General features: G+C 41.5%; 1 protein-coding gene across 2 annotated transcripts in view; it reads left to right on the top strand.

Moving 5' to 3' along the window:
- The window catches only part of PLEKHG1 (pleckstrin homology and RhoGEF domain containing G1), a 165,852-nt gene that overhangs the window by 73,967 nt on the left and 79,037 nt on the right, over positions 1-12,848 (top strand). For both annotated transcript variants that reach the window (XM_028103317.2, XM_088023840.1), the window contains exon 2: positions 1,151-1,656. In XM_028103317.2, coding sequence (XP_027959118.1) covers positions 1,249-1,656 — 408 coding nt within the window. In that variant the 5' untranslated portion in view covers positions 1,151-1,248. The remainder of the gene's footprint in view (positions 1-1,150; positions 1,657-12,848) is intronic.

Genomic DNA, 12,848 nt, shown 5'->3' with positions numbered 1-12,848 from the left:
ACCTTTGGACTTTGCAGTTACTCTCTTCTTGTGCCCTCTTCTAAACACTAACGGCCCTTTCTCTTTAAAAATACATAATTTTTCTCATAATTGAGTTTCTATATTATTTAATTGTATATTTACCCTGCTGTGTTGTCAACTTTATGTGGGGAATGTTGTAGTTAATCAAGTATCCTCTATAACAATATAACTTCATATGCACCACAAATGGGATGTCAATTTTCTTTTGTTTTGTTTTTTTTAAGATTTTATTGATTTATTTGAGACAGAGAGAGCAAGCACAAGCAGGGGGAGAGACAGAGGGAGAGGGAGAAGCAGACTCCCCGCTGAGCAAGCAGCCCAATGCAGAACTTGATCCCAGGACGCTGGGATCACGACCCCAGCCGAAGGCAGCCACTTACCTGACTGAGCCACCCAGGCGCCCCGCTGTCAACTTTCAAGTAGAAATTGAGAGAAATGTGTTGAGAGAGAACGTTTGAAAGGACGTATGGGTCTTAATAGTTTGGCTTTTGTTGCCCAGGATCAGAAAGTTATTGTCCCAACACTTTTTTTTCATGCCGTATCCAAGTGAAATGTGAAATTGTCAGCGTCCGTTAAGTAGAAAATTTTGTGGAACGAGAGTGGGGTACTTAAAATGTAGATCAGTGTTTCGTAAAATTCCATACGAATCATGCAGGGTGTGTTTTAAGCACATAAGAATCACGTGCGGCACTTGTTAACGCTACCGAGGCCTTATGCCCTGACCACTGAGCCTTTGATTCAGTAAATCTGGACGGGTCTGTGTGTATGAGTCACTCCAGGTGATCCCACTTTGAGGCAGTGGCTGCTGGGCTTCTCGAACTTTATGCACAATGGCATTGGTGTCTTGTGAAAGTGCGGACTGAAGTTCAGTAGGTCTGGGGTGGTGCCTGAGACTCTGCATTTCTCATGTGTTCCCAGGTGATGCTTTAGAAACCCTGACTTTGCAACTCGACCTACCATGGGTGCCTTTGTATTTCCTTCTACAACGAACCCACTACCTTTTTTACGTTTGACCATATATACTTTTGGGCTAGGTTTTAACCTCCTTTAAACCTTGTCTGATGTAATTTAAAAATACCTTCTCCTTTTCTTTCTTTTGTTCTTTCCTTAAAAAAAAAAATGAATATAGATGTGCACCCGTTGTGTCTTGAAGTGCCATCAGCTGTAACAGAAACTCCAGATCGCAAGGCCTCCGCCAAGCATCCACACACCCTGGAACCCAAGGCCATGGAGCTCTCCGACAGCGACCGTCCGGTCAGCTTCGGCTCCACGTCGTCCTCCGCCTCTTCCCGGGATAGCCATGGCTCCTTTGGCAGCAGAATGACCTTAGTCTCAAACAGCCACTTGGGCTTGTTTCACCCAGATAAGGAAGCCGGGGCCATAAAACTGGAGCTGCTTCCAGCCGGGCCGTTTTCCAGCAGCGAGCTTCAGCGGGAGAGCCGGGCTGGGCCGCAGGACACAGACCAGGGTGGTGACGTTCAGCCCAGGGCCCCGCGGGGCATGGAAGCAAGTGGGGCGAGCAGAACAGGGGCCGAGTCAGCCACCAGCCCCAAGCTCCTCTATGTGGACAGAGTTGTTCAGGAGATTCTGGAGACCGAAAGGACTTATGTGCAGGACTTAAAAAGCATCGTAGAGGTAAGGCAAACTTTCTTCTTTGGTTCTTTTAAAGCTTGTCGTGCAGGATAAATATGCTTGCAAAATAAAGAGCAAACAAAGCCAGGGATTGGGGATGTTTTGTCTCCTAAGACGCAGGAGTAGGGTGAATGTTTAAACAGATCATCACCTAAGAGGAACCCGAGGTCCATATTCGTTGTGTTAAAAATCCTCTTCATATTTGCAGCAATGCACTAATGATGTGTTAGAAGCAAGAACAAGGGTGCCAACGCGCCCACCAGTAGATTGTGTGAATAACTTCTCCACCTGAGAGCTCCCAAGTGCTCCGCAGGGCCTGGAGCAGGACTGGAAGTGTCCTGACTTGCAGATGTCAGGTGTATCTGGACTGAAGCCATCCGGCTATCTCCACCTTAATCACAATTGTCTACTGGTATCTGGGAGCTTCCCAGACAGGTACTGATACCTGTGTCCCACCTCCAGAGACTGTGATTTCAGGGGCCTTGGGTATGGCCCCGGCAGAGGGCTGGTAGAAGATCCCAGCCCTCTGGGATTCAGATGAGCTTGGGAGTCACTGTTTGATGCTGTTCTCTATTGGTTGGTGTTTGGGAGAAGATAGGGAAAGGAAGAGAAAAAACATGGGCTTTGTCTTGTCTCGGGCATCTACTTTCTTTTCACTTTGATAGTGAACAAGTTTGCGTAAATTACTTGACCCCACGTGAATCGGGCTCAGCTGATGGGCCAGATTAGGTACTCTGGAAACTGAGTTATGAATCGACTTTGATTTATAGATAGGTTTTTAAGGATAAAGTAAAAATTACCATAGCAGCTCAGATACTAACTCATTCTCAATTAATGATTAAAAATATGAATATTTTAAAGGCAAATTTATATACTATAAAGCTGGACCCACGTTGCTGCCTGGGAATATACCAAGTTCTTTGATTGGTTAGTGCCCTCCTCCTGTTTTAGACTTTTAATCTAAAATGTTTCAGAGTATAGTGGAATATTTGCTGATGAGCACATTCTGCACCAAATACATGCATTCTTAGAGCTTTAGAAAAAAAATTCTGAGGCATAATTGTGTGTTGAGTTCCATAAATGACAGAACCAGACACTGTCTACTAAAAATAGTTATGACATAACTTCCTGGTAAAAATAGAAAAATCAATTGATGCTCAACCAAAACAATATGGGATACCAAATGTAGAATACAGCAGGCCAATTTTCTTTTTAATTTCAACAATGATGTCATTTGTACTTGCGAAGAAATACCTGTGAAACTGCCAAAAATTTTGCAACCTCTCAGGAAATTCATGGTTGTCAAAGCTTGCTTTGGTCTGTCCTTTTTCTTTTCTTTTCTTGAAATCTCTCCACCTGGCCAAAAGTCACCATACTGAGAGAGAGCCGTGAGTTACTGAACTGATATTCCATGAACACTGTTGTTTTTTTCTGAGGCTGGTTGCTAAGCCTTGGTGAGAGGAAATGGGTAAGATCTGAACAAAAGGGGACCAATAAAGACAGGATATTCTCTGCTAAGAAAGTTTCGGTAGAAGTTCTCGTCCAGGCTGCCCAGGTGTTCTTGCCCCTTTTTTTTTTTTTTCCTCTCCATGATTGGTGAATTGAGCATGTTTTACACTGGGGGTTGGTGGACTTTTTCTATAAAGAGCCAGAGAGTAAATGTTAGGGTTTCTGGGCCCTAAAGTCTCACTTACAATCGCTCAGGTCTGCTGTTGTAGCTCAAATGCAGCCACAGGACATTATGTCAATGAATGGGTATGGATTTTCCAGTAAAACTTTAGGGCTAGGTTTGACCCAGGGACCATACATAGTTTGAGGCTATGAATTGGTGCCTGTGTTTTATTAACTCTAAAATGAGACTAATAAGTAGTACCCACCTCATAGGATTAGTATGAGAATTAAAAAATACATGAAAAACTCTTAGAACAGGATGTGGCACATAGTAAGCTGTTAATAAGAGGAGAGTATCCTCAGCAGCAGCCTCCTCTGAATTTGCTGGTTGAGAGCGGTCACCATTCAACTATACTGTGTTTTACCTAAAGTCTTTCACAGAAATAAACAGATTAGTCAGTTTGCTACAGCAGACGTTTAATTAGAAAAAAAATTTAAACCGGTGATCCCAGCATTACTATTTTGCATGCAACTGGATTATTTCCAATGAATCCACTGAAAACCTGAGGTGACACATTAGGTGACACATGAGGATGTTGGGAGGAGGAGTATTTGGGGAAGAAAAGTCCCAAACATAGTGGGAGGCACCCATGTAGGTTGAAGTAAATGCTGCTTTGTTCCAGAATTCACCAGAATGCTTTGGCTTTATTTACCCTCTCCACCTAGAAAAAGCCAGACTCTTTAGATGAGGGATTAGTTGTCACAGCCTTTTCTTCACGTACTTTTGTTATGGGGCCACCTCTGTTTCTCAAGATCACAATTTTCACAAAATGGTTAAACTCATTTTATCTAGTTCTTTCCTTGACGAAGAATAATCAATTATTTTTCCACTTGCAGCAACTCTACCCAATAGAGACGGTGAAAATCGATATTCTTTTAAAGTACAAAGTGTCGATTCCATTCAAATGTATTTTCCTTGATCCATTTCTAACTTATTTTTATAATTCTGTAGCCGACTTCTCTCAGATCCTCAATTTTTCAAATGCAGAATTTCAAAATGGGAAAAGAGCTGCTCATTAACAACCTGCTAATACAAGTTCTCACCACACCTAAGGGGTGGAGCTTGTTAGTTGGCTCCTTCTCAGCAAGAATTATTTCTGAGGGGGAAAAAAAAAGTCTAAGCATTTATAGAGATACTGGTAAGTCACCTTTCATCTCTGCAGGAGCACATTTCTGATTTTCTGCACACTGCTTAACAAATTCCGTCTAATGCGCTTCATCCTCAATTTCCCCTGTAAGTAGCGTCTTTTATCCATATACCATATACATCATCCCCACAGGTCAGGTTTAGATTTGTTTGTAGGATTTATAAATGGAAACATTTTTGTGAAAGATCGCGGATATATACATAGATTTAAGAGACATTAACACAGAGGCCCCTGGCTGGCTAGGTCAGTGGATCATGCAACTCTTGATCTCGGAGTTGAGTTTGAGCACCACATTGGGTGTAGAGATTGCTTAAAAATAAAATCTTAAAAAGAGAGAGAGAGAGAGAGAGACATTAACACCATGTGCTTTGACCTATTCAGCGTGGTCCCAGAATAACTGGCTTCGGAGAAGAGATCCTTCCAACCTTATTTAGGCAAAAGAATCCCCAGATGTTGGTTACACCTACAAAGAAGGTTATCTGCCTTTCTTTCCCATATGTAGAGAGATTGTACTAATCCCAAATATATAGGTCTTTTTCCTTTCCCGTTTCCTGAACATTTTAAAAATGTCATTGTTCTTATCCCTATTGCTGTTTATTTCTTGCATTCCTCCCCAGATCCTTTGTTCTGAGCCCCCTGCTCCTCCTTCCCCCACCATGGCTACTCCATCCTCTGCTTCTTTGCCTGACATGCTAGTCGTCTAATTTTATACACTTGACATTTGAGAGAAAGAAGGAAAGAAAGAGAGGTGAGATCTTGACTGTCCCCCCTACTCAAAGGAACAATGGAGCTGTTATTTCCATTTCTATATATGGCTCCTAATAGCATTCACAGATAAAATGAGGTAATAAATAAGAAAGCAGGTTTTAAAAGTTAAAAGTAAAATAACCAATGAGACAACTTGTGGAGAGATAGAAATCCGTGGTTGGAAAGTAGAAAATAAGTATCTCTTTCATGTTTAATGGACCTTACAGTGACTGAGTAGGGACTCTCATGGGTAGAGGGGGTTTCTTTAATCTTCCTAAATGATCTATAAAAGAGCCTTTGAAAGCCTCATAAGATTTGGCCCCAGATATACTTTATGGCCTGTTTTAGCCTTTTAGGAAAGTTTTTAAATAGTTCATAATGTTATATAATGCTGTGCAATTAGAAGTTAATTCCCTACTACAAAATATCATCTTTGAACTATAAGAGATGCTACATTAAATCATCTTTTTGGACATTGAGGACATGTGTATTTAGTAGAAAAAAGTGGGTAAAGTACTAAATGTAACATGACTTTATTTTTTTCTATCATCTTCTAGAGAGCTAAAATTCTTTTCAAGCACCTTTGTCCACACAGTGTGTTTAAAAGCTGAGAAGTGAGTATCCCAGCCTTAATGTTTAAAACTTAAAGAGCCAAAGCCTTATTAAACATAGCTTTGTGGAGAGCATTCAGCATTGTTCAAAAGCTGTAGCTGAACAAGGATTAGAATGTTGATCTCAGAGACCCCCTCTCTGCCCCCTCCCCCACCAGCTCTTATGTTTAGCAGTCTCCAGGGACTCTTTGTTTTAGTTCATGATAGTGTAGACAGTGTCAGGGTAGGTGGAGGAAAGAAGGATGCTTTTCACATGCTTGCTGACGTGAAACACACTGAAAGCTATTCTGCCGATTGCCATGGCTTCCAGAAGAGGTTGCTCTTAGTACTGGAGACACCACGTTAGTTGGAAGAATAACCTTCTTACACATGGGAAGCAAGCCTTCTCTCAAATCAGCAGAGGGGAAGAAAGAAACCTAGTGATCAGTCCTGAGGCGTCTGTAGGGCCTGTCCACCGTTTTCTCTGTCTAGAGACTTAGGGTAGAGACTCAGACTCTGATAGAATGCAATCTGAGTTAGCATTTGTCCAGGGCCGCCCCTCCCTCCAGGACAACGCTGTCGGTTTGGATGTGGTTTTCTGATGAAGTCTGGCTTGCTTTGGATCCTGTTGGAGAAACAAGACTGTTTGGTATGGAAAAGGGGCAGTTTGCGTCTCTGCCGCTCTCTTCCCTTAGCCATGAAAATAGGATTCTCTGTGAGCATCTCCTGGACCAGCCATAACTGCGTAGGACTGTGAAGAGGAGAAAGGTCTCAAACTAAGAGATAAGGCTCTTGAGAAGAGGTGAACTGTCATGGCTTTTATTACCCTTTTATTTGCAGATGTCCTCACTAAATACTTTCCCTCCAGTTTAAATAACATTTATTATACTGGCACTTTCTATGAGGTCGTGTAGAGTTTTTTGAATACTGGGGGAAATATGTGCTCAATGCTGGAGTGTAGGACTTGGCAGGAATTGTTTTTAATGAAGGCTTGTTATGTGGGTAGATTTCATAAAGAACTTACACTGTGGGATTTGGCACAATTTAATGTACTTTTTTTTTACGTGGCATTGGAGTACTTTTTTTGAATGTCTCTATTTGTTTTTCCCTCCAAGGGCTTTTATCATAAAACCACTTAAGATCTATGAGAATTTAGAAGCAAACCTGTTAAATAGTTTTCTGCTTGTGTCGGAGCTATTCTTTAAGTAGCACATCTAATCGCTGTACCTAACCCCCCCAGTCTCACTTCGACCATGCACCATGCACCATGCGCCATGCGCCATGCGCCATGCACCATGCATGTCCAGATCTCTCTATTATTGTTGTCCTTGTTACCATGTTCCCTCCTCTCCTCCCCTACCTCATCCTCCTCTCTCGCCACCTCAATGACGAAAACTTAGAAGGTAGAAACACGGTGATTTCTTTCCACTTCTCTTTTTGTTTGTTTTTATTGAAGCATAATTGACATACGATATCCTGTTAGTTTCCTGTGTCCGATGTAGTGATTTGACATTTGTATACATTGTGAACTGATCACAGTAAGCGCATTTACCATCTGTCATCGTACAAAGTTAACACAATATTACTGACTGTATTCCGGTGCTGTACATTACATCCTCATAACTTATTTATTTTATAACTAAAAGTTTGTACCTCTTAATCCCCTTCGCCCATTTCGCGCCCCACCCCCAGCCCCCACTCCCTCCGGCAACCTCTGTTCTCTGTACCTGCGAGTCTTGGTTCTGTTTGGTTTTTCTGTTTTGTTTTTTATATTCCACTTAGAAAAGTAAAATCACATGGTATTTGTCTTTCTCTGACTGACCTATTTCACTTAGCATAATGTCCTCAAGGCCCACAAATGGCAAGATCTCATTCTTTTTTGTCGCTGAGTAGTACCTCACTGTGTATGTACACCCCAGCTTCTTTATCCATTAATTTGTCTGTGGCTGTTAGGTTGTTTCCATATCTTCATATCCATATCTATTATAAACAATGCTGCAATGAACATGGTGCAGATATCTTTTCAAATGAGTGTTTTCATTTTCTTTGAATAAATACCAAGAAGTGAAATTGCTGGATCATATGGTAGCTCTTTTGGAGGAAACTCCATACTGTTTTCCGCAGTGGCTGCACCAAGTTGCGTTCCCACTGTGTCTGAGGGTTCCCTTTTATCTACATCCTTGCCAACACTTGTTGTTTCTTGTCTTTGATAATAGCCATTCTGACAAGTGTGAGATAACATCTCATCGTGGTTTTGATTTACATTTCCCTGATGATTAGTGATGTTGAGCATCTTTTCATGTGCCTATTGGCCATCTGTATGTCTTCTTTGAAAAGTATCTAGGGGCGCCTGGGTGGCTCAGTCGTTGGGCGTCTGCCTTCGGCTCAGGTCATGGTCCCAGGGTCCTGGGATCGAGCCCCGCATCGGGCTGTCTGCTCAGCGGGAAGCCTGCTTCTCCCTCTCCCACTCCCCCTGCTTGTGGTTCCCTTTCTCACTGTCTCACTCTCTGTCAAATAAATAAAATATTTTGGGGCGCCTGGGTGGCTCAGTTGGTTAAGCGACTGCCTTCGGCTCAGGTCATGATCCTGGAGTCCCGGGATCGAGTCCCGCATTGGGCTCCCTGCTCAGCAGTGAGTCTGCTTCTCCCTCGGACCCTCACCGCTCTCTCTCTCTCTCTCTCTCTCTCATTCTCTCTCTCAAATAAATAAATAAAATCTTTAAAAAAAATAAATAAAAAAAATAAAATATTTTTTAAAAAGTATTCAGATCATCTGCCCACGTTTTAATCAGATTGTTTGGTTTTGTGTTACTAAGTTATATGCATTCTTTTTATATCTTGGATATTAACCCCTTATTAGAGATATGATTTGCAAATATTTCTCCCATTCACTACATTGCCTTTTTCATTTTGTTGATGGTTTCCTTTGCTTTGCAGACGCTTTTTCGTTTGATGTAGTCCCATTTGTTTATTTTTGCTTTTGTTGCCCTTACCTGAAGAGACAGATCCAAAAAAAAAAAAAAAATCACTAAGACTGGTGTTGAGGAGCTTACCACTTAGGTTTTCTTCTAGCAGTTTTATGCTTTCAGGTCTTACATTCAAATCTTTAATTCACTTTGCGTTAATTTTTGTATATGGTGTAGGAAAGTGGTCCATTTTCATTCTTTTGCATATGGTTGTCTAGTGTTCCTGACATTGTTTATTGGAGAGACTGTCTTTTCCCCATTATATATTCTTCTTCCCTCTTTTGGAAATTAATGAACAATATGTATATACATAGGTTTATTTCTGGGCTTTGTATTCTGTTCCGTGGATCTATGTGACTGTTTTGATGCCAATCCTGTAGTGTTTTAATTACTATAGCTTTGTATTATAGTTTGAAATCAGGCATTATGATACCTCTGGCTTTTTTTTTTTTTTTTCTTTTCTTTTTCAAGATGCTTTGGCTATTTGGGTCCTTTGTGGTTCCATACAAATTTTAGAATTATTTGTTCTAGCTCTATGAAAAATGCCTTTGGAATTTTGATAGGATTGCAATGAATCTGTAGACTGCATTAGATAGTACGGATATTTTAACAATATTAATTCTTCCAACCCATGAGCACAGACTATCTTTCCATTTATTTATGTCTTCTTCAATTTCAGCACAGTGATTCTGAGTGTTCATCTGTTCTACCCATTGTAATGTAATGTGGGTGGGAGGGCAGAGACCTGGGTTTTCACTTTTTTCCGGTCCTAATGAGTTGGCTCATGTTGATGTTCTGTTCCTTTACAGTCAGTCAGAAGGTATTAATAATGCAAATGTTCAAGGTGGGCAGCATTTAATGAAAGCAAGGCCAGTAGAAGTTTTCAGAGCTGATGAGTAAAAGTAGCATAGAAAAGTAGCTGTTGGCTCTTGACAAGAGTTCGTGTGTACTTAATGATGGCTGCCAGTTTAGGTTATTCTCTCCAAATCTTTATGGTTAGATCTTCAGTGAAAACTTAGGAACATTATTTAAAATACTTACATTAATCAGATTCTCCTGGGAGCATGGTAGAGAGTGACATCATCAAGCTTTGTGACCATTCCTAACACCTCACTGGTTCCCAACAGCTGTAAACACACTATGTATCTAACACTTCTAAATTTTCTCAATATGTGCCTTGATAACAACAACAAAAACACTAATAAATAAACATGAACAGCAACTAATATTTGAGTACTTACCGTATATCAGGTGCCGCCTTAAGCCCCATCCTCACTCACAGCCCCATCATGTGGGCATTATTATAATTTTCCTATTTTAGCACAAGAATATGGAGTGTGCAGAAGGTTAAGTAAGTTGTCCAAGGCCACATAGGCAGTGGTAGAGCTGGAACTGAAATGGGTCTCATTCCAGAGCCCACTCCTTTTACCAGTAGTCTACACTGTTACTGCAAATCTTCTCTTAGAACCTAGCAAAGAGTTCAAAGATCTTGCCCTCTTCTTACTCTCTCTGGAGCAGGGTTTTGCAACAGGAGCCCCACAGACATTTTGGATTGGACAATTCTTGGTTGTGGGAGACAGTCATGAGTGTTGTAGGATGTCTCACAGCAAACCTGGCCTCTACCCACTAGATGCCAATAGAACCACCACCATCTCCTTTCGTAACAACCAAAAAGATCTCTAGACATTGCCGAACATCCCCTGCAGGACAAAATCACCTCTGGCTGAGAACCTCTGCTCTATAGATTCGGAACACGTCTTACACGTCTGTGTAAGAATAGGCTAAGCCACAGTCACAGATAGAAACTCTCCAATGTAGTGGCTTAATAGAACAGGAGTATATTTCTTTCTTTTGGAACAGTAAGTGTGCAGGTTGGTGGGAGCAGTGCTCCTGCATGCACTCATTCCAGGACCCCAGCTGATGAGGCTCTGCCATCTTCAAGATTGCTGCAGTCTGCACCATCTCATTCAGCTAGAAGCACAAGGAGACAGGGAGACATGCCTGGGGAGGTCTCTAAGACAGGCCCAGAAGGGGCTCACCCCCCTGGCCTCATTCCCCAGGTGAGACTCTTCTCAGATGGCCACAACCAACTGCAGATGGAGTCTAGCTGTGTGCCCAAAGAAGGTGGGAAACATTTGGTGAGCACCTGGCAATCTCCAGTGACACATTGTATAGAATGAAAACATTCTCGTTGTGAAACTACACCATGTGTCTCCCCTCCCCGCCCCCCCACCCCCGCTAACCATCACTAAAAATAAAAATGAACAAGGAAGAAAGCAAAAACGATTTTGGTGATGCTTACTGCTGAGATTATGGTGACTCCCTCTACCAAGTGGTGCTACAGAATATTTTAAATGAATTCTTCATTTTGGTCTTGGAACAGACTCAGACCAATGTGTCTTTTTTGCTCCTCTCTCCCTTCTCATGTATCTTCATCACCCCCTTTTTCTTTACCCTTTCTCCCATTATTCTACTCATTCCCATCCACACAACCAGCCAATAGGGCTCTTTGGAATTATTGAACACCATAAGTAGTATTCCAGTTTAAAAACAGGGCTGCTGGGTCTAGCAATAGTTCAAAAGCAGGGTTTGTGCTTATCTTGCTAGTGTTCTGGGAACCTTGTGAACAGAAAGCAAATCAATGAAGATAATGGACCGAAGCCATTAACCACTTAACGGAATGATGCTTGGGATCTACAAGGTTATGGCCACACTGCTAAAGTTTATTTGAAAACTGAATGCTCTCCTTTTTACTGCTCTGCTCTTCTTTAAAACTCATTTCTTAGCCATTCTGAGAAGTCAAAATGAGAATTATGGATATTTCAACAAAAAATGAGTAATGAAAGGCCAAACTGTGAAAATTGTTTTTATACATTCTTAGCTTTTTACTCCCCAAACTAACTGACGTTATTATGGATGCTTTTCGGTAAGAAGCTGAAGTCAATTTGCATCCTTCCAGAATTGAACTTACAGAAAATAAATTTACCATTGATAAACGGTAGTCTGTTTATATTGTTAACTTTCACCTGGGGTACGGTTTTGAAATTACTTTGTAGCAATAGCATAATGATCACCAATTGTTATAATAATTATGGGTGCAGTGATGGTCTCATTGTCTCCCTGAGAAATACTAAACCTCAGATAATGGAAAAGTCACCCTTGAGTTCCTGACAGTCCTGATTTGTGACTTGCTTCTTGAAATGTGGGGCGGGATGAATAGTTGAGGTCAGTCTAAGGATGTCAAGGGTATTGGGGCCGTGAGTCAGGCTTTGTAGGGTATTCTTACTGGGTTACAAGAGTTTATATTTTGAGAATAGATTATAGATGGGGATTGTTTTAATGCCCATATCAAATATCTAAGACCCAAGAAAGAGAACATACAGATGAGAGAGGGAAGATCTATATGCATGTCAAAGTGCCTACAATTGGTTGTGCTATAATGTGACATATGTATGACATGTGTGTTCCTAAAAATCCCACCCTGGGCAAAGTCAACTTGGGGGAAAAATAAGACTTAGAGGAAAAATGAGTTTTGAATACAACATTCAAAAACATCATCCGTGATACATTAAAAAAGATAGGAATCTGAGGAAAATTGGAGACAGTTTTAGACCTGTTAAATGGTTAAGAAATACATACCTTGTATGTAGATATGACACTTGACCTTGAAGTTGCTTGTGGAAGCCCCCTGGTTGCCACAGCTGCCACCCTCTGTAGGAGAGGGAGCGAGAGGGAAAGAGTGAGAAAAAAGAATAGTAGAGAGGGAAAAGAAGACAAAAAACAGAAACAGAGAACAGAGAGGGTAAATGCAAGATAGGCTAAGAGGAATGAGAAAGATTAAAGAGAGAGGAAACCATCCAGAGGGTTGCCATTTAGGAGTTACTATGAAGGCACAGAAGGGGCTCACCCCCCTGTGAAGTAAGAGTACCTGACGTGGGTGGGTGTGGCACACGACGCCCGCGCAGGTGGACCCAGTTCCCTGGTAGGCATTTGGGGTGAGTGTGAGTGTTTTGAATTCCTGTGCGGCTCTCAGGAACTGGGGGCATTTTTTTGCACCCACCTACTGTTTCTCAT

Source organism: Eumetopias jubatus, unplaced genomic scaffold (assembly GCF_037043125.1).
Source record: "Eumetopias jubatus isolate StellerSeaLion01/CBP00866 unplaced genomic scaffold, mEumJub1_p1.0 scaffold_6, whole genome shotgun sequence".
NCBI classification, from domain to species: Eukaryota; Metazoa; Chordata; class Mammalia; order Carnivora; family Otariidae; genus Eumetopias; species Eumetopias jubatus.
Note: the sequence above shows the minus strand (reverse complement) of the source record. Positions and strands in the feature narration are given on the sequence as shown.